A 21,609-nucleotide genomic window follows, 5' to 3' on the forward strand; every position below is an offset into this window, starting at 1 on the left:
GTAGTCATGCTATGGATTTAGAACAGGAAAAGAGGAAACTGGGGAAAAAATTGATGCCCTTGTTGGAGAAGTAGTCTGACAGAGACAAAGTAGGAAGCAGCTGGGAAACAGTACAAGGTTTGGAACAGTGCAAATCTTGTCTGCTGGTTTTAGGGTCCCTGGACTGGAACCCAGAGTAGTGGGTGGGCTAGGTTCCCCTACCAGCCACTGGGGAAGTGCAAAGACTGGGCAGTGGAGCAGAAGACTGCCTGAGACAGCTGTCCAATGGGATTTTGATACCCTGGAAGGGGAGGACTATAGTAACCTGTCAGGAGGGCCTTGCCACAAAAAGAGAGTACTTTAAATGATGAGAAAGGAGTAACCTTCTCTACAGGGAGAGAGAGCATGTGCAAGACTAGGGGAGAGAAACCAAAGGAGGGCGTGTCAGAGCAGGGGTGAGCTAATCTCCAGAAGAACCACAAGGAGGCATGCTAGCAAGGAGCAGCAAACCCTGTGTCAATGCTTATAGGATCAGGTCTTTAGCTTGCATAAGTAAAAATGTCATAAAATTACCCCCCGCCCTTAAATGAAGCTACACTGTTGACTTCTATGACCTCTTGTGGTAGTGAACTCCAAAGGATGACTGTATACTGTGAAGTATTTCCTCTCATATGCAAAGGAAAGCCTATTAGATTGTATATATACAAACTAATAAAGTCATCCTTGTTGTCATATTACAAAGCAGTTTAAAAAGGAGAAGCTACTTCCTTTGTACTACAGAATCCTAAACACCTACACTAAATACCATCTAACTCTTCACATTCTACAGCTAAATAAGCCTGGTTTTTTTTCTTGTGTCAGTGCATAGGGGAACATCTGTTTGGTGTGGGGGTGAGCATGCACTGTCTAGCACGAGTCCCCCATCTCCGACTGGTTTTTCTAGAATAAAAATCCACTGTACAGCTGGCCCAGAGCAGAGCTGATGGCAGCAGAGTTCTCTCCTGTAGCAAGTATTAATGGGATAGTCTCAAGAGTCTTTTTCCAGTCCTAACAGAAATACTGGAAGAACAGTATTTCTTACATTTTCTGGCATGTCCAGGTTCAGTCTCAGCCAGCATCTGAAGTGCAAGGCTCAGAAAATGAAATGAAATGTATCAAGGTATTTTAGCACCTTGAAGAAGGTTCCATTCAAATTTATATCTGGAAATAAGTAGATCTTTATTTTTTTCCAAAATGGCTTGCCCTTCAATGCTCAGGCATGACGCCATTCTTGCTCTCAGGACCCTTGAATGCCGTAGGGGATGAGAGTCTTCAAGTTGTAGAGCCCTCTGTAGACCAAATCCTTACAATGGCTTTTGCAGTTGCCTTCGAGCAAGCTGTTGCTTATAGAAATAGGGGAAGGAGGATGGATGATAAAAGAGGAAGCAAAAAGACACCCCCAAAAGAAGGGGTTTTAAGGGTGGAAACAAAGTGAGAACCTTTATCCTAAGCCAAATATTGTGAGGCACTATTTTACAAAAACGTACTGTAACTGATTCTCTTGGTTGAAGCCAGGGGAAATGGGCTACAACGTCATGTCATGTACCCTTGGGAAACTGAATCACTAAAAGAACGTGCATTTCTGCAACTGTGCTACAAACTGTAAAAATGTTGCTGTTCTCAGTGCTGAATATTTACATTCCAAAAAAAGGGTTTACAGACAGCTACACTATTTCTTTAATGAGTCATAATCAACTTCCTTCTTAGTTGATTAGGAAGTGGAACTGAAAGACTACTTTGCAAATTCAGGGTAAGAAATGTTGTTGAAAAGTCTAGATAACCATTGTTAGCCCCATGTTTATCATATTTTTGAACATGCACACTCCATGGAATAAAAAATACAGAAAAAAAATGGTTTAAGTGGTTGGCCCAAATTCTGATACATTACACCCACATATCTGCATTGAATTCAGGGAGTTGCATGAATGTATGTGAAAACAGAATGTATGTCTTTATTTTTGGTCTCCATATCTAGTCCTTAATTCCATGTAAATTAACATTTACAACATTAACTTTATTGCGCTGTGCAATACCTTTGTCACTGCACAGCCCTGTGTTAGAGTTGCTAACCAAGAGGTGACAGCTTGAGAGATTCACACACAGATTGTATTCTGTTTCTCTTCTTTTTTTTGAAAATGTCTTACTTGAAGGGATGGAGGGAGTTCAGCATAGAGCAACAAAGGGGAGGGAATGGAATGGAGGTGTTTGCATATCAGGAGAAATTGACACAACAGGGATTATTTATTTTTGAGATAAAATGGCTAAGTGGTGATATGATTGAAAAGCCAACAACCTTTGTGATTGAGAGTGCCAAGGGAAATTTTCAGTGAGACTATGATTTTTTGAGTGTTTGCAAGGGAATGTCTTAACCTTCCTTTGACACAAAAAACTTCTGGAAGTTTAAAATATAAAAATTTTAAAAATACATAGATAAAAGGTGGTAGCATTATAATCAAACAGCTCCAGAGATGTTAGGCCCCTGGCTTGCTTCAGTAAGCAAGCACAGATGACTTAACCAGACATTTCCCTGTTAGCAGCCACTCTATTTATTTTAAAAACAGATAAACATGATACTTGGCAACACTCTTCTGAAACATCAAAAGACTCTCCTTAGTCAATAACAGGTAAGACAAAGAGAGAAATACTGGGAGGTTTTGCAGACCACACACAAGCAGAGTGTCAATGGTACTGGGAATTAAAAGGCAATTTTTTTCACAAAATATGTAAGAATGAGCTTATGACTAGTGTATTATTTAAACTAAAATCTAAACTCACTTGTAAAACATCAAGAAAATAAGCTACAATCAAGTCATCTGCTTTCTTTTACAATGTGTCCCATTTTCTCATGCTGAATTCCTTTTATTTGCGTACATACTACTAAACATGATCATGGCAACTTAATAACATGGAGACAAATTGTGGGCCTCAGATTTTGACCCAAAAATGAGTAAAATAATAGTGCAAAGGAGTGCCCACAGCAGGACTCAAAAGAGCTTTCACAAGCCTGATGTAGCCACCAATGCAGATTATTGCCAGGCATATAAATAATCTGAGGAGAGGAGGTAACATGGTGACTACAGGTAGATCCATTTGCAGATGCTAGAAGACATGGCTCAACCTTCAGACCCATTAGCCCTGTCCCAGAATACTCCTCTTCAGAAGACAGTGGAGTGTGAACTCCCTGGGTTTTGAGGGAAGCAGAGTCATAGCACAATACCTTCATGCCACATTGCCTCTCCCAACTGTAGAGTCTCAGGCATACATGTTGCCTAAAAGCCTATGGGCCTAATCCTGGTTTTATCTGTCCTATGGTGAGCAACTCTGTATGTGAAAGGAGTTAACTATTTATCTGCTCCTGTATTCTATTCTCATTGTCCAGCTTTAATCAGTTTCAATTGGCAGAGAACAGAATTTAAAAAACAAAACCAAAAGAGGTTTATGACATCAACCTGTTAATCTCTTTTATGTAGTGATCCTGCCTAGAGAGACCTCATTATTAGGAGTCACACATTTCCTTAAACATATTCATTTCACCTTTTCCACTTCCTGACCTGTCAACAATAGAAACAGGTATACTCCCTTTTTGCTAAAGCATATTCTAGTTACTAGGAAAATGAATGACTAGAATGAACAATATAATCACCCGAGATATACAGAGTACCTTCAAGACATGTGCTCCTCACACCGCACCTCCTACATATTCCGCCCCGCCCCTCCAAAGTGGCTGGAATTCACCTTGCTGCCTATGCTTAGCCCAGAACATCAATTTGGAGAGAGAATGAGAGAGTTGGAATGATTCAGTATCCTGCATTGTACCAAATTTGCCTTATGAAGTTCCTAAAAGCTTCTATTTTAACTTTCATCAGGAACTCTGCTCACCACCAAATCATTTAACAGCAATTATTTAATGCTGGACTTTTACCTCAAAAACTTCTTCATCTAGAATCCTGGTTCCAAAGACGGTGATGCCGTTGGTGTCAACAATTGCTCTGTCATTCCTGTCGAGTGCTTTTGTGGTTTTCTTTTTACAGTCAACAATCATGGTAACACTTTTCTTCTCCACACTGATAGCTACCCGATGCCACCTAGCAAAAGAACACAGCTCTTCTGTAAACTGTTTTTAAAAATAGGCTTATAAATTCAGAGTTCCAAAGTAAGAAAAAAATATTACAAGTTGTAAGCCAATCAAAAATTACACCTACTACATAAAAATCTACACATCAGCATTCATTTTCTTTTCATATTTTATCTTCTCATTTTAAGATCTAACACTTCCTTTAGTGGTTTATTTTAGAAAGGGCTGTAAATAGCTAGCATATAAAATAAAAATAGAACAGGACTAAAAACTAAGTAAAATATAAGAACATAAGAACATAAGAATGGTCGTACTGGGTCAGACCAAAGGTCCATCCAGCCCAGTATCCCGTCTACTGACAGTGGCCAATGCCAGGTGGCCCAGAGGGAGTGAACCTAACAGATAATTCTCAAGTGATCTCTCTTCTGCCGTCCATCACCTCTGACAAACAGAGACTAGAGACACCATTTCTTACCCATCCTGGCTAATAGCCATTAATGGACTTAACCTCCATTAATTTATCCAGTTCTCTTTTAAACCCTGTTATAGTCCTAGCCTTCACAACCTCCTCAGGCAAGGAGTTCCACAAGTTGACTGTGCGCTGTGTGAAGAAGAACTTCCTTTTATTTGTTTTAATCCAGCTGCCATTAATTTCATTTGGTGGCCCCTACTTCTTAAATTATGGGAACAAGTAAATAACTTTTCTTTATTCACTTTCTCCACATCACTCATGATTTTATATACCTCTATTATACTCCCCATTAGTCTCCTCTTTTCCAAGCTGAAAAGTCCTAGCCTCTTTAATCTCTCCTCATATGGGACCCATTCCAAACCCCTAATCATTTTAGTTGCCCTTCTCTGAACCTTTTCTAATGCCAGTATATCTTTTTTGAGATGAGGAGACCACATCTGTACACAGTATTCGAGATGTGGGCGAACCATGGATTTATATAAGGGCAATAAGATATTCTCTGTCATATTCTCTATCCCCTTTTTAATGATTCCTAACATCCTGTTTGCTTTTTTGACTGCCGCTGCACACTGCATGGATGTCTTCAGAGAACTATCCATGATGACTCCAAGTTCTTTTTTAGCTAAATTAGCCCCCATCATATTGTATGTATAGTTGGGGTTATTTTTCCCAATGTGCATTACTTTACATTTATCCACATTACATTTCATTTGCCATTTTGTTGCCCTATCACTTAGGTTTGTGAGATCTTTTTGAAGTTCTTCACAGTCTGCTTTGGTCTTAACTATCTTGAGCAGTGTAGTATCATCTGCAAACTTTGCCACCTCACTTTTTACCCCTTTCTCCAGGTCATTTATGAATAAGTTGAATAGGATTGGTCCTAGGACTGACCCTTGGGGAACATCACTAGTTACCGCTCTCCACTCTGAAAATTTACCATTTATTCCTACCCTTTGTTCCCTGTCTTTTAACCAGTTCTCAGTCCATGAAAGGATCTTCCCTCTTATCCCATGACAACTTAATTTATGTAAGAGCCTTTGGTGAGGGACCTTGTCAAAGGCTTTCTGGAAATCTAAGTACACTATGTCCACTGGACCCCCCTTGTCCACATGTTTGTTGACCCCTTCAAAGAACTCTAATAGATTAGTAAGACATGATTTCCCTTTACAGAAACCATGTTGACTTTTGCCCAACAATTTATGTTCTTCTATGTGTCTGACAATTTTATTCTTTACGATTGTTTCAACTAATTTGCCCAGTACTGATGTTAGACTTACCAGTCTGTAATTGCTGGGATCACCTCTAGAGCCCTTTTTAAATATTGGCGTTACACTAGCTATCTTCCAGTCATTGGGTACAGAAGCCGATTTAAAGGACAGGTTACAAACCATAGTTAGTAGCTCAGCAATTTCACATTTGAGTTCTTTCAGAACTCTTGGATGAATGCCATCCGTGCATATGCTTGCACAGAACTGAATGGAGCAGCATTTAAGTCCCAGTCCAGCAAAACGCCTAAGTATGTACTTAACTTCAAGCACTTGTGGCCTGATCCAGCTCTCACTGAAGTCAAGGAAAAGATTCCCATGGATTTACATGAGTATGTATGTTGATGGATCAGAACCTTACTGCAATAGTAATGCATAAAACAGACATCTATAATAAATGGGTTAGGTAGTTCAAATGATTGAATATCTGACGTACTTACTAGAAAAGCAAAAGCCAATCAGCCGTTTGAAATTAATAAAATTGCATTTAGTATTTTATTTGTTTAAGTCAATCCATAATCCATGCAAGACAGCATAATTCATCATCCTGAAATTATATAACTAAGTAATTTGGGAATTCCCCCCCTCCCCCAAAGTTCTATATATGTAAAATTGCTGCAAGGAGATAGTTTGAGAGAGGGAGATAATTTCTTCTATGTGATACTTACAGATTTGTACTGTATCAAGCCCATACAATATTGTCTCCTGAAGTGCTGCTTTAGGCACAAGGAATCTGACACAAAGCCCACTGATGTCACTGGAAAGACTCCCATTGACTTTAATCGGTTTTGGATCAAGTCCAAGTTGCCTTTCTCTGAATTCTTGCCTGTATAAGAACTTCAGTGTGTTCAGATTAGAGCTAAATAAACTGTTTACAATACTTCATTAGATTAATTAACTCCCTTTCTGTTCATGAATGATCTGAGAACAGACTTTTTTGTGAATTTGTTTGTTATTCAAAATTATTTGAGGAAAGATTGAAATATATTTGCACGAGCCAATGGGTTGCTTATGAATGACACACTATTGTTAATGCTTTGCTAGTCACAATTCGCTCTTTGTACTCTATGATTGGTCACCTAAGTCACATGTCTGGCCTTCCTGTTTGGATGACTCCCAAATGTAGAAAGAACTTTCAAGATGAAGGCACAAACATTTCTAGCATTAATACTTGTGAAAATACTTATATGGACATATTTACAATTTTTGTCAACATTCTTTCAAAAGTCATTTTGTTTGCACAAATATTCACGAAGTGAATAAAAATGGGTTGTGAATACTGCCAAAGTGAATTACTTCTATTTGAAAGACATTCATTCATGAATAATTTTGCAGTATTTGACCAGCTCTAGTATATACTGCATGGCACTTTGTTATCACGACAAAAGACATGCATTAGTTTAGTGAGACTGTTTGCAATGACAAGCTAAATACCTGAATACCAGAGAATCTTTACATATGACATGGAATGAGCAAAGCACAGCATCTCTGATATGCAAAGGCAAGGAGAGTCAGAGAAAATATGTGCTGTTAGCGAGATGCAAGATGAGTACCAGAATTAAATAATCTTGGCTGGCATTTGCAGCCATGAAGGGTGTCCAAATCAGAGAGATGGCATGGGTCATTTTTAAAGGGCTTTTATATATCAAAGGGAACATCTTGAAGCAATGGAATCTTACTGGTTACCAGTACCACAGAGCCAGAACTGGAATTCTGTGTTCACTCTGGAACTCAGTTAAACATTATAATTTTAAAAGCAAATGGTTTAGCTGTCCTCAGGCTCACTTGATTATTTAGAGTTTTTTTAATTACATTTAAATTTTAAGACAAAGCATAGCTCATTGTTGCACTACGTTTTATGTGGGACAGTTGAGTCTGAAGCATAATATTGGCCAACCACCCCAAGGCCTGCAGGGGCCAAAAGCATGGAAGAGGTCACTCGCTCAGTCCCTGCAAGGGAAGGATTGCTTCACATCACTCTGCATCTATCTTTTGGTGAATTCAAAAGCAGTATCCACTCTCTGCAGGGAGCATGCATGCCAGCCCTTTAAACCAACTCTGAGTGAAGCTCATTTGATTTCTTCATTTTTATCAGAACCTCAGCACGTGGGGAGAAATTCTAGCTCTACTGAAGTCAACAGAAAAACATTAGTGGGGACAGGATTTTACCCCTTGTTTGTTATATAGAGAAACAAAATGAAAATGGCCTGCTGCTTCAGTTTTCCTGCTGCTGAGGGGAACACATATCAGTTTTTTGAGCCTTATGAAGCTGTATTGTGCAGTAACACGGAAGCTAGTACACAATTTAACTTTTCCTTTGGTCTTTCATATTATTCTTCAGTAACTTTATAACCCTTAGTCTTGACATTATATGTGAATTTATTTGTCCTCCAGCCTGCAACATTCTTTCCTTTCCAGTGTTTAACAAAAACTTCAATCTGTATATCTCTGAAAATGCAGCTGCCATTCCTGCACTGTAGCATAATAAATAAAAATACTTTTAAAAGGATGAATGTTCCTTTAATATAATTAGAGTTAGTGTCAGGGGCCTTTAAAAATAACAATAATGGTCATGAAAGGTGCCAAACTGACATTCCCAGAGCCTGAATTGTCTTTATCCAAATAACTGGTACAGCAGCTCAGCAGCAATGTAAGCTATGCCACATTGCCCTGCTAACATGCTTTCACTCTGACTCAGGGAACCTCCTCCTGGCACAGCAGGGTAAGACTGGGTTCTGGGTACGTATTTATGTAGGGGGGAGGCAAGTGAAGGTAACTTTGCACTGGCACTGTCCGTGGATGCTTGTTGAGCTGAGGGTGACTTCATGGGCCAAGAACAAGATGACTTCATAGCTTCATATTTGTTCACTTAAGTTTTTATTTCTATGAGCGCTCCCTTGCTCTTGAATTATGGGAAAGGGCAAATAGGAGCACAAAGCTGTACTTGTTTGTATTCTTGTATTCTGCAGGAAGCTGGAACTAAGGGCTTGTCTACATTACTCGCTGGATCAACGGGCAGCAATCAATCCAGCGGGGGTCAATTTATCGCGTCTACTCTAGACACAATAAATCGACCAAGCGCTCTCCCATCGACTCCGGTATTCCACCAGGGCAAGAGGTGCAGGCGGAGTCGACGGGAGAGTATCAGCCCGGGAGTAAGTAGATCTAAGTACGTTGACTTCAGCTACATTATTCACGTAGCTGAAGTTGCGTAATTTAGATTGATCCCCTCCCGCCCCAGTGTAGACCAGGCCTAAGTTCTCCTGCAAAGGGACCTTAGATTCTGTGGCACTGTAGTTCAGCCAGCTGACAATTCTGTAACTGATTCATTTAATTTTACAACTATACTATGTGAAGGAACATTAGTCCACACAGTAGTTCCTGTGTTGTTAATTTTTATATTAAACTTGATTTATTTTACACTTACTTTCCATCAGCAATGTTGACTGTCCTAAAAAGAGGATAATCTTCTGGGGCAGGTTTTCCATACTGATCTTCAAACAGGAAGACAGGGGATCTACCAACTTCCACACCTATTTGCTGAATACCCTGTTCATTGTAGACAGATAAAAGGAAGGACTGGATCCCCTTTTTAGGTTTTACTGTAATTAATATTGAAAAGTCTTGAGGAAAGTTTCCACCTGAGAAGAAAATGACAAATGTAGTCACAAATCTGAAAAAGATATAACCTTTTTGTAAACATCTATGCTTTATTATTAATTGAGAGGTTCTATTTTTCTGTTTTTCCTCCAAAATAAATGTGATAAAAATTCTGATTACAAGAAAATTTCTCTCTTCAAACCTTTGTCTTTATACTTTCTTGTCTTCCCATTCTCACTTTACTTCCCAAAAGTTTTACCTGAAGACAGCTTAAAAGCTTGAACTATAAAATCATTGTGCATTTATGTAGATGTAACACAATATATACAAGAGAGGTGGCAGTTCTGTATTAATTACTTTTCTATTCTTCATCTTCTTGAAAAAGGGAACAGAAATGACTCTAGTTTATAACTACACATTGTAATTTCAACAGACAAAAAGACAATTGATATTCTTGGAAATATGTTATCAGATACCTTGCATTTCCCAGTGGCCACTCTAATAGTTTAAACCATTTCGTTTATGTATATTCCATTGTTTCCAATATGCATCTTAAATAAGGGTCATATGCAGAGGGACCACACATGATTCCATACACCACTTATGTTATTAACACAAGGGTTAACTGAGGCTTATGTGGTCTATAAAGCCATATGCTGGGCCTCTGCCCTGAGATAAATTTAGTACTAACATTTTTATTTAACTGTGGTGCAGATGTTACTTATTAAATTATCTCAGAAATAACTTATTTAAAAACAAAACACATGCCTATTTGTATGTAACAGGAGGTTTGGGCAAAGAAAAAAGTTTTTATTTTAATTTGCTGCCTGACAATTTCTCTTTGAAGTACACGCCATAAGTCAATCATTGTTTTAACTTCTACAGCCTCAAGAATAAAGAGTGGATGGATACAACTTTTAAATGAGGGAATGACAAAGCCGGATGCATGTGATGAAAAAAGTGCCCTGAGTGTTGTGATCATTCTGAGGCTCCTTTTTTACTGAAAAACACCCTGCCCCATTTTTTCCACCATCCAAACAGAAAGCAAATGAGCTTTGTGCAAGAAATCTCTATGGAGGTTGATTGGTGGAATTCTCCCTAATCCAGAACCAGGCTCAGAGAACAATGATGTAGCCATTCTTCAGATGCTATTGTGGCCTTTCATAGCTGCTGCAACTCATTACAGAGCTTTTTAACCTATGGCTCACCAAAGTTTATCAACCAAGTCAGCATACCCTGGCACATCCCCAAGACTGCCCCCAACCACGCCTTGATATTGTTGTAGAAAGCCTCCGTGGAGCATTGTTCTACCGCTTTTCACTCGTGCAAGGGAGTCAGTGTTTGACCATATAGGCTTACTCACATTGAGGCAATCAGGATATGGAGCCTTGACACAGATGACAGAAATGTTATGAGATCAGCAGTTCTTGTGAAATTTCTATGCTTTATTTGCAAAATGTTAGTCATAAAGTTTAGGGCCAGGAGGTACCAGCAGATCCTCTAGTCTGACCTCCTGTATATCATAGGCCACCAACACCAGCCAGCACCTGCACACTAAATTCAACAACCCAAACTAGACCAAAGTACTACTGTCCACAGGAGACTAAACTATTGTGTCACAGGCAGAGACTGAAGTACACTAACGCCACAGGCCCCTGCAATGGCAGAGAAATGATTAGATGAGATATGCCCAGATAATCCCAGCAAGTGACCTGCACTCCGTGCTGCTGAAAAAGAAGCAAAAACCCCACGGTCACTGTCAATCTGACCGGGAGGAGGGGGGAGGAGGAGGGGAGGGATTCCTTTCCGACCTCACATATTATCAGTTAGACCCTAAGCACATGACCAAGAACTAGCAAGCTAAGCATGTGTGTATGTGTGTGTGTGTGTGTGTGTGTGTGTGTGAGAGAGAGAGAGAGAGATAGACTGTGCAGTGCCACCTCAGAGCACCAGCCCACCTCATCCAGTGTTACATCTCCAGACATAGCCATCTCTGATCCTTCAGAGGAAGGAGACAAAAACAGCATACACTGGAGGGGGGGAATCCTTTCCTGACCCCCTACAGATGACTGGCTGAAGCCCTGAAGCATGACCTTTAGGAATATAAGGGCTGGTCTACACTGGGGGAGGGATCGATCCAAGATACGCAACTTCAGCTACGCGAATAACGTAGCTGAAGTCGAAGTAGCTTGGATCGAATTACCTGGGGTCCACACGGCGCGGGATCGACGGCCGCGGCTCCCCCATCGACTGCACTACCGCCGCTCGCTCTGGTGGAGTTCCGGAGTCGACGGTGAGCGTGTTCGGGGATCGATATACCGCGTCTTAACGAGACGCGATATATCGATCCCGGATAAATCGATTGCTACCCGCCGATACGGCGGGTAGTGAAGACGTACCCTAAGACATAAACCAAAAGGGATCCCCAGGGCTGCTGAGCCCTGCCCCTCACATCCATAACTTTGTCTTGCATGAACAACTGCCTTATTTCAGTGCCATAGAATATGAAGCCTAGGTTAAACCTACTCCAAATACTGCCTCCTTGGTCCATGTCTACCCTAAATTAAAAAGTGTGGTAATAAATTCAAAGGTAGGCATTTGTGAGTTAGTTGACTCTGAGGTTTTTTTCCCCAATTTTGATGTTATAGTATTAGAACAGGTGTTCCAGGAACATTCCAGTTCTGGTAAAGCCCACTTATGTTAATAATCCAACATTTATAAATATTAATATTTTTAAAGGTCTTAATATAGGCTCAGTCATCTCAAATATGACAGGAAAGCTTTTAAGATTTATTTGAGAGGTTTAATGATACCTGAAAAATGAAATAAAATTAAAACACAAACATTGAGGAAAAAATACAGAAAAATGTTGAATTGTGTAAGAAACTTAGTAGATTTGTCTTGAGGTAAATCTGAATTAAATTATTTATTGAATTAAAAAGCAGAATGCACTTTACTTCATCTCAGCCAGAGGCACAACAAGCATGGAGAGCAGGCCAGTAAATTGGTTGTATATCAGATTTTAAAAAGACAGGTACAAAGACAGGTACCCTAAATAATTTAGAAAATAAGCTGCTCCTGTGTGTAATATTAATGAGACTATGGGATAAACATTATGTTTTGTATAAAAAAACCCTCAGAGTGATAACTCAAATCTGTAAAGAGTTATATGAAGGGCCTTGCATATTATATTATATGATTGCATATTAGAAACAAGTATTGTCTCTTAAAACAATATAAAACAATGGCATTTATATTAGATTTTAATTTGCAGGTTATTTTTAAGGATTTCTTGATTGCAGAGAGAAAATTTGTTGCATGTAATGCAATTTTTTTCTTCTATTAAGTACAAACTGCAGATTGAAAATCCATATAAATTATTAAAATAGTCTGGTTTATTTTCCTGAAATGGTGTTTTTCAGCTAAGAAGATCACTTTACTGTGTGAATTCCATCCTCTTTGATTAAGCACATGACCTATATATTTCTATAACTCACTCAGAAAATGTGCTTTCAAGAATTAAAAGGAGGGAGTATTGTTCCTGTAGTTAGAGGATGTTGTTGGTAGTCAGAATTCCTGAGTTATTTTACTATCTCTACCACTGCTTTGTTCAACTTTGAGCAAATTAGGCTATATTCATTGAACCATTCACTTCAACTTCAGGGGATATAACTGTGGGCAGAATATGGCCCTTAACCTTTTTGTATTGCAGTCTATAATTCCCTGAATATATATAAGAATGTTTACCTCCATCACAGGGAAGCAATAAAGCTCTGTATAACTGGAAATAATAGTTGTAGCACATGCCATAGCTAGCGTTGTATTCCATCTTCTACTCTAACCTTCACTTTTCACTTGCTCTTAACTTTCTCTAATTCCTTTTTAGCTGAATTTTTTGTTTTCAGCCCATAGGTAATTTAAAAAAATAAATAAATCTAATTAAAATGCTTTAGCCATTTCCGAGCATGAACAATATTCCTTTTCTTATATGTTCTGATAAGAATTTTGCCATTAGATAGAAACTTAAAAACTGGCTTTCTTTGTAGATCTCAACAAGTCTTTTTTTTTAATTAAAAAATCAAGAACAGTTTTTAAGAAAATCAGTTCAGAAGTTTTAAAAGTTTGAACACTGAACTCTAAGTTGGCATTTTGTAAAGGTGGATCTGATTTTTTTTTTTTAAGATTTATTCAAAATCAGAATGGGTTTATCATTTTGGGGCACTCTGATGCAGTATGCTTTCAAACAATCTATACTGCAGCTGCCAGATAGTTTAAGCAGCTCTAAATCTTTAGAGGTCTTAAACGGCATTAGCTGCTCTAAGGATTTAAAGTTGTTTAAACTGCTTAAACTACCTACAGATGTAGCAAGCTTAAGAAGATTAAATTTCTTTAATGGTTAAAAGTAGTTTTAAACCATTCAAGCCTGTCGGTGTCATTAAGTGTTTCAAGTGGTTTATTCAGCTTGTGGACTTTCAAATAAGGATGGCAGAGGTAAGGACAGCAGGGTTCAGGTGAACATAGTTAAGGGTGGCTAGGTTCATCTCTCCAAGCCAAATAGCTCTGGATTTCTGTCCATCTTTTTTTCCAGGCCCCTGCCTCCTCGATAAATTAAATGTGCCTTTTTCCCACCTCCCACCCCCCAAAAAAACCCCAGCAACAAAACTCTGGCACAAATTCAAAATTCAATTACACTGCATGCATTTAGTATTTACTAGTCTTGCTTTTCTTGTTAAACATCAACCTTAAAATATTGTAGTTTATCAGTGTAAACAATAAAACATACAAAATGTGCAATGTCATGAGAGAGATGTTGCCAACTGAAATTTCTGATTGCTTGGATTCTCAGACTTATCACTTGCATTAAGTCTAGATGTTTGCCTTTTTTAAATAGCAGTAATATTAATAGAACTAATAATACTACAAAAGAATAAGTACAGTATTATAGACAGAGTTGATGATTGCTTTCTTATCATATAGTATTCCTTTCACTGTTGGGAAAAGAATTCCCACCACTATATTACCACTAAGGGAATCCTTAGTGTTACATTTATTATACTGTCTGCACTAATAGTGCTTTGTGTGCTTTATATTCATCATATTTTAACTTTGTTAATAAAAGATTTTCAGAATATAATGGGAATCTATGAAGATTTGGGGCTTGATTTGGGATCTTATTCTTAATGGACTTGATCCATTGAAGTCAATAGGAAATTTTATGTTGATTTCAGTGGGCTTTGGATCGGATCTTTTAAAGCAAAGTTGTTAGTTTGACAACTATATATGAAATGACACTATATAGCATACCTTTTAATATTAGATTGAATAGATGACAGCAAAAGGAAAGAAAGAACAAATGATTGGGATGAAAGGAGGCCAAACAGATAACTTGAAAGGACCTGAACACCTGCCTTGTCTGAACTGTTAATCTGAAAGAGATGTTGAAAATGCTTAAGGCAGGTGGCACTAATTCATCTAGTCTGAGCATGTGCTTTTCAATCAGATAAGGCACTGTGGAAAAAACAAACTGTGGAAGCTTTTTGAGGAAAGTCACAAAAATGAGTAGCATTGTTTGCCTCAGTTCAGTGAGTTTTGTGTATTCTATACTATGATATGATATGATATAACCATGTGTTTAGTCTTGCACCGAAATTGTGAATGATAAGCAAATTGCTTCAGAGGGGAACCCAGTATCAGCATAATCAAATTAAGAATGTGAATCAAGCATTTCTTATTTATGACAAAGTATCACGCTTACATGCTTAGCTGAAATAGTTATCAAACTTTCTTGATTACTTTTAGATTTCTTGGGCAATTTGATTTAAACAGTAAGAATGGACTGGGCAAGTTTTAACAATGGCAACAATACAATGATTAGGAAAATCATTATCTTTTGTTGTGTTGTCATTCCTTGAAAATGTAAAAAAAAAATAACATGAGGTAATAAGACCGTACAAGAATATAATATCTTATATGATATTAATTGTATAATATATTTCAACTTGTGAGTTCAAAGCAGTCTACAAACATTATGTAATGAAGCTTCAATACCCTCCTGTGAGGCAGGTAAATATTATTACACTGATATTTACAAATGCGTGAGCTGAGGCACAGAGACATTAAATGACTCCTCCAAGGTCATGCAGTGAACTTCAATATTTAGCTGTTTGTCTCAGTGTCTCACAGTAGCTAAAAAGATACCCAAACCTAGAGATCAGCTATGATTGTGGATAAGGGGACACTGCAACATGTTCTTTGGCTTCATTAAAATGTTGGCTATTGGTTTGCTCACTTCTTAGTCCTGTTTAACATCTTTTTTTTTGTCTTTCCCCTATTATTATATTATAAATATATACACACCCACTGGGCACCCTGCTTCTGAAAATTTAACAAAATTCTCTGGGCTAACATGACACATAATGCACAGCGGTATTTGCACATGCTCTCTGAAAAAACACAGAAGGAATTTTTCCTTTTTTGTCATGGTAAGGGAATTCCAGACCTACTGGACGTTTTCCAAAGATCCCAGAATGAGTGAGCTCACTTCCCTTCCCTTCCCTGGACAAAGGTAGCAAGTTGACTATGCTCTGTGAGACTAATCATTGGGGTTGGGGGGCTCAGGAACAGTGGGTCTTATGGAGGGGTTGTCCCACCCAGCAGTGGGACGCAGCCTACAAGTACCTTCAAATACCGTGCATACCCCCTACCCCCCACCAGTCATGACAGAATGAAACACTGACATAATTCCTAGAATGCCATCTCGAAAATGCCACACACTAGAAAGGGTATCACATTGACACATAATCAGTGCTTTCTGGATCTGCCGTGGCATTGCTCACAAGAACTATGGACAGGAAGAAAATTATAGTAAATGGAGTGAAAATCATAGTAGATCTTTCTATGGTAAATGGTTAGATGGTGGTCCAGGCACATTCATTTTCACAGAAAGCATTCATTACACCACATCCCAAGACAAAATAAACAACTATGAGGAAATCCTCACCCCTTTTAAAGTCAATGGCAAGCCATCCACTCCGAATGCTTTACAAACATAGTGTTGTGTCCATAAGTTGTCTTAGGGCTCAGTTCATTAAGTACTGCCTACTGGACTCTTATAAATGTTTTCTTCTGGGTTCTTTATTCAAAAAGTGGGGAGCATGGTGTTTTTCCAAATAGATTATGCATTTTAAGCCAGTTTTTCCCCTCTCTCTTTAACTGACAATTTCCCCTTGCATGCCCCAGAAAGGAGAGTTCAAGAGGTGGAACAGCAGGGTGAAACTGAGTGCTCCATCCTAGTTCTAATCCAGAAATCCTGCAGAGGTTAGAAAGAAAAGCACCTAAATTGAGGCTGCCAAAGGCAATTTAAATTTACGTGCCAACAAACAACATAATGAACATATTTACTCTGGCATTCATGAACAAAATGAGCAGTTACTATTGTAGCTGCCAAATCTAATAGTTAGTCTACAGTGTCATTCATAAAATAAGTGCAAGTTAACACAGGAACTTTTCCCCCAAAGGAATGTCTGGACTCTGAGGCCTTGCTTTGGCAAAGAATGCCTATTCTGTGCTAATGGCTCTTAAAGGCCAATGATCCAATGTCCTTCCATGAGTTTTCAGTCACCAGCCCACTGTATTTGAAGGTTCATTAACAGTGTTGCTCTACCAGTAGTTCCTACCCATTTCATTTCTGCACAAGACATTTTTGGATCATATTGTCACTGTAATACTAACAATAAAAAGGGACTGATTAAAATGTTAGCTTTATCTCCATGGTGCAGCTGTAGTACTTTAATAAAATAACTGAAGAGTTTTGAAACTTTTTTTTAGGCTTATTAGTCAAGATACTGTCACCCCTACTTGTGTGGAGTAGCAATTTATTATGCTCATAATCCCATTGATTATGTTCAATGAACTATATCCTCAGCTGGATAGCTCCATTGCCTTCAGTGAAGCTCTGTCATTTTATACCAGCTGAGGAGATATAGTCTAATGTGAGGAAATGTGGAAGAATCTGCCCTAAATATGTTTTTTTTCTAAATTTCCTTTCATTTCCCCCCCTTGAAATAAAAAGAGATGAACTAATTCTTTAAATGATGATGCAAGATACACATGAAAGGTCTGATAGCAGTTTCTCTTCTACATGTCTCTATTGCTCTGAGAACATATTGATGTATTATTATTGCTTTCCGGATAATAAATACTTGAGGATCTATAAAAATCCCAGATGTTGACCACATCATTACTCTTTTAATAGACAAAACAAAAATATTTTCCTTGCCCATATTTCATGGGTGTGCTCACAAGCAAGCCCACTCAAAATCTGCTTTTATGTCATGGCATGAAGATTGAAAGTTGATATATATATGTTTAATAAACTGCAACACTTTCAATCAAGTGAAAAGAGTGGAAGCAAAATCATGGAATGAAATTTTGTTCCCCCCCCCCAAAAAAATAAAAATCCAAAGAAACTTTTTACATAATGTGCTTATTTCATGTCAGAGAAATCAGAGATGGGATGGAGTCACATTACCTGTTACCCACAACTAACCATGTGTAGTCCCCAAAATATCAAGCTACCCTTACATAATGTCAACCAGATGATACTTCTGGGAATGATTTTGCAACAACCAACCACAATCTGCATTTTTACCACTGCAATATAACTCCCAGAAGTGTTGCTTTTAAAATAGACCATTCCTAGCACAGAAGTAAGAAACTTCTCAATGCTGTCCACCTTATGGATCCATCACCAAATATTCATAAAATTCCCTCTGATAGAATGATGAGAAAACCAGATAAAATTACTTAGGTCTGTTCTGTCAGCAATACTCATGTTGCTCCCATTACCATCAATGCAAAGTATGAAGTCATAGCAATGGAAGAATTGGCCTTTTAGTCTAGGAACACAGCCAGTCATATATTTTCCTTCTAGCCAGTACACGTCAGTTATCATCCCACCTCAGAGGTTTGCCACTTAATCAAAGAAGCAACATTTGCTTTATTGTGCCGTTTGGTCCATTTCCTTTCCTTTCTATGCACGTGTAAATATGTTACCATACCACTATTTTTGTAATTACTGTTGCTGTAATATGACAACTGTAATTGTAGCCTGAATTCACCAATATGTTAAACCATACAGTTAATTTAATCTAGAATCTTTATGAAATGTTAATCATTCTGTCTATTAATTGGTGAAATATTCAATTCAGGTAAACACTCAAAAGTTCAGATGCTTATTTCAATCTCTAGCTAAACCTCTTGATTCTGAAAATTTGAGGGTAGAAATCTCACAAGAAACGTTTTCATTTTTTCAGTGCTTCTTTTCTGGTTGCAGTACAAACTTGTTCTCCTATGCCTGCTACTAAGTGTAACTATTGCCTCTTAAGATAACTGGATCCAATAGTTGTCTTTTGTAAATGTTCCGGATTAAGCAGTGACTTCCAAACACAGAAGCTGAGAGAGTTCATATGGTGAGGCACTTTATACACTGAGACAAGTTTAGTGACTAGTTAACAATATGTCTTGCAGTCCTTACTCAAACAAAATTCTCATTTAAGTCAATAGGTGTTTTGTGAGACTGATCTTCACAAAGGCAATGAAAAAAGAATTATTACAGTTTTATATAATATCAAGCAGTATTTCTCTATGTATGGCATTTGATGGCCTGATTCACTGATCTCTTACACCAGTGTAAATCCAAGGTAGATCCATTGCAGTTAATGGAGTCACACTAACATAAAACTGGTCCGAGAAGAATCAGGCCCTAAATATTTGGTATGTAATTTTTTAAAAACACTCTGTCTGTCCATTTGATTGGCTGCTTCCTGCATTTGTACATGAATGGAAAGCAGGGACATCTCATGATGCTACACTAGTTAATAGGAATGGGCTCTGTGCTGTGCTGCAACTAGCAGAAAAACACAGACAATAAGAAAACACATCAGGAAGCACAGATCGTGCAATCTCATGGTGGGGGAGCTTCCTTTGAATTGACGGGGGGAAAAGGTACTGGCCGCTTTAAGGGTCTCCCCCCTCAGGAACTGGAAGCAAGTGGCCAGGGCTGTCTCCAGCTTTTTTGCCGCCCCAAGCGGCGAAGAAAAAAAAAAGATAAAGCCGCGATCAGCGACACTTCAGCAGCAGCTCTACCGCCGCCGCTTCATTCTTCGATGGCAATTCAGCAGCCGGTCCTTCCCTCTGAGAGGGACTGAGGGACCCGCCACCGAATTGCCGCCGAAGACCTGGACGTGCCACCCCTAAGCACCTGCTTCCTGCGCTGGCGCCTGGAGCCGGCCCTGCAGGTGGCCAAGAAGAGTGTAAGGTATCACCCGGAGCTGATGACACTCAGGTAGGCCATTGACCTCTGCACACCTAGAGGAGCGTATATAAACCCTGCCCCTCCAAGCTGAGCCCACTCTCATGCCTGATTAGCATATACGAATTACTGTAGGTTAGTTCCAAGATGAGATAAATAAGATAGTAGTGGCCAAATTAAACCACATCCCTTGTATATTGTCTGTCTTTCTGCATGTCTGGGACAATAAGAAAACACAGCAGGAAGCTGACTTTCTGATAGACTCACCTGGGTACAGTTGCTTTGTTGGGGCACTGACTTGCGCATGTTTTGAAACTCTGTAAGCAACATCTGATCCTTTTGAATCTCTTCTGTTTGTGCAAAATCCTGTTGTTCTTGATATTCCTTCTGGTGATTTGTGAAATTCTAATGCTTTTAGCACATCAACTGGTTCAGCTGAAAAAGTAGCAAAAACAACAACAAAAAGAATTATTCATACTGCAACATTTCAAAAAGGAAATGAATTTCATTGCTATATGCAGGTGTCTAGTCATCAGAGTGGCTAGATCGTATTTTGTGTTATTGCAGGCTACTCTTACATTAGAGTATTATTTTAACAGGGTCATTCTCTCATCAAATATCTAGGAGCCCATCATATCCAGTGTAAGTTAGTTAAGATCAGATTTTTTTTTACACGTCACTTGCTAATTGAGATTTACTATTTCATAAATAATTTGGAAATTAGTGCTTACAACACAGATTCCTTTAACACATGAATTCTGATAAGTGGAAATGACTTAATAAGCATTTCATATATTGTACCAACACTTAGCTCCCAAACATAATCTTTTTTGACCCCTAATACAAATATACATTCTGACCACATGTGACTGAGGGTACAGCACCCTTCTCCAGAGGTTGGTAGGAAAAGGGCTAATTGTCTCCCCATCTAGCTAAAAGAAGCATCACAGGAATTTTACAGAGCTGGAGCAACTGTGGGGGATTAATTAATTCACCCTCTACCCTGCTGAACACACTAGAAGTGGGATGTTCTTTGGGGAGTTGGGGGTGCAGTTAGGCTGCAAGAGTCAAGGAGGAATGATTTCTAGAAAGAGGGCTGGGGAAAGTTAGCTGGTTGGGGCTCTCTTTTTTCTAGAATTTGACTGGACGAAACCACACTTCAGATCTTTATTTGGGATTTTCACTGTGGGTAGCCCTGTTGTAATGGTTTGGCTCTTAAAGGAGCAGGATTATGTTCACTATTGAGTCTTACAATAATGAACATCACAAAGATGTTTAATCTCCACACAGGCATGAAGAATCATCTCCTGCTCTGAACAGCTTGCCGTGCCACCTTATATTCATTCTTATGTATACAGTAACTGTTGCTCAGGCACCAATGTGTCATTGATCTATGAATACAAGCAGATTTTATTTTAGGCATAACAGGATGATGGCGGAAAATATTGTAAAATATGTCGTGATATTGTAAAATATGTCGAAGTCATACTGGGTAGCTCAGAAAAGGAGTAAATAGGCAGAGCCTGTTGTTTCTAGGACAATGGTTCACATTATTATTTATTATTATTGTGGTAGTGCCTAGGAGCCGCAGTCATGAACCAGGGCCCCATTATGCTAGGCACTGTACAAACATGGAGAAAAAGAGGATCCCGGGCGTTGGCCCTGCCCCAGAGGTCTGACATTCTAAATAATCTAAAACAATCCAATCAAGATTGCTGGTGACCTGTGGCTGCTGGCTGATGTGAAATAATTTTAAATTCTCACTCCAGGTCCTGGTAAATAAGTGTCCACATAACAAAAACACTCACAATTTGCACTCTTTGGCATCCTTGGTTACTGTTGCAGGGATGCCAAGGATTGAATGGCA

At 38.7% G+C, this 21,609-nt stretch overlaps 1 protein-coding gene across 4 annotated transcripts in view; it reads right to left on the bottom strand.

Moving 5' to 3' along the window:
- The window catches only part of COL11A1 (collagen type XI alpha 1 chain), a 225,255-nt gene that overhangs the window by 184,349 nt on the left and 19,297 nt on the right, over positions 1-21,609 (bottom strand). For all 4 annotated transcript variants that reach the window (XM_065408835.1, XM_065408833.1, XM_065408836.1 and 1 more), the window contains exons 2-4: positions 20,010-20,177; positions 9,258-9,471; positions 3,941-4,103 (exon numbers count right to left, since the gene is read on the bottom strand). In XM_065408835.1, coding sequence (XP_065264907.1) covers positions 3,941-4,103; positions 9,258-9,471; positions 20,010-20,177 — 545 coding nt within the window. The remainder of the gene's footprint in view (positions 1-3,940; positions 4,104-9,257; positions 9,472-20,009; positions 20,178-21,609) is intronic.

The sequence above is a fragment of the Emys orbicularis genome, chromosome 8 (assembly GCF_028017835.1).
Source record: "Emys orbicularis isolate rEmyOrb1 chromosome 8, rEmyOrb1.hap1, whole genome shotgun sequence".
In the NCBI taxonomy this organism is placed as follows: Eukaryota; Metazoa; Chordata; order Testudines; family Emydidae; genus Emys; species Emys orbicularis.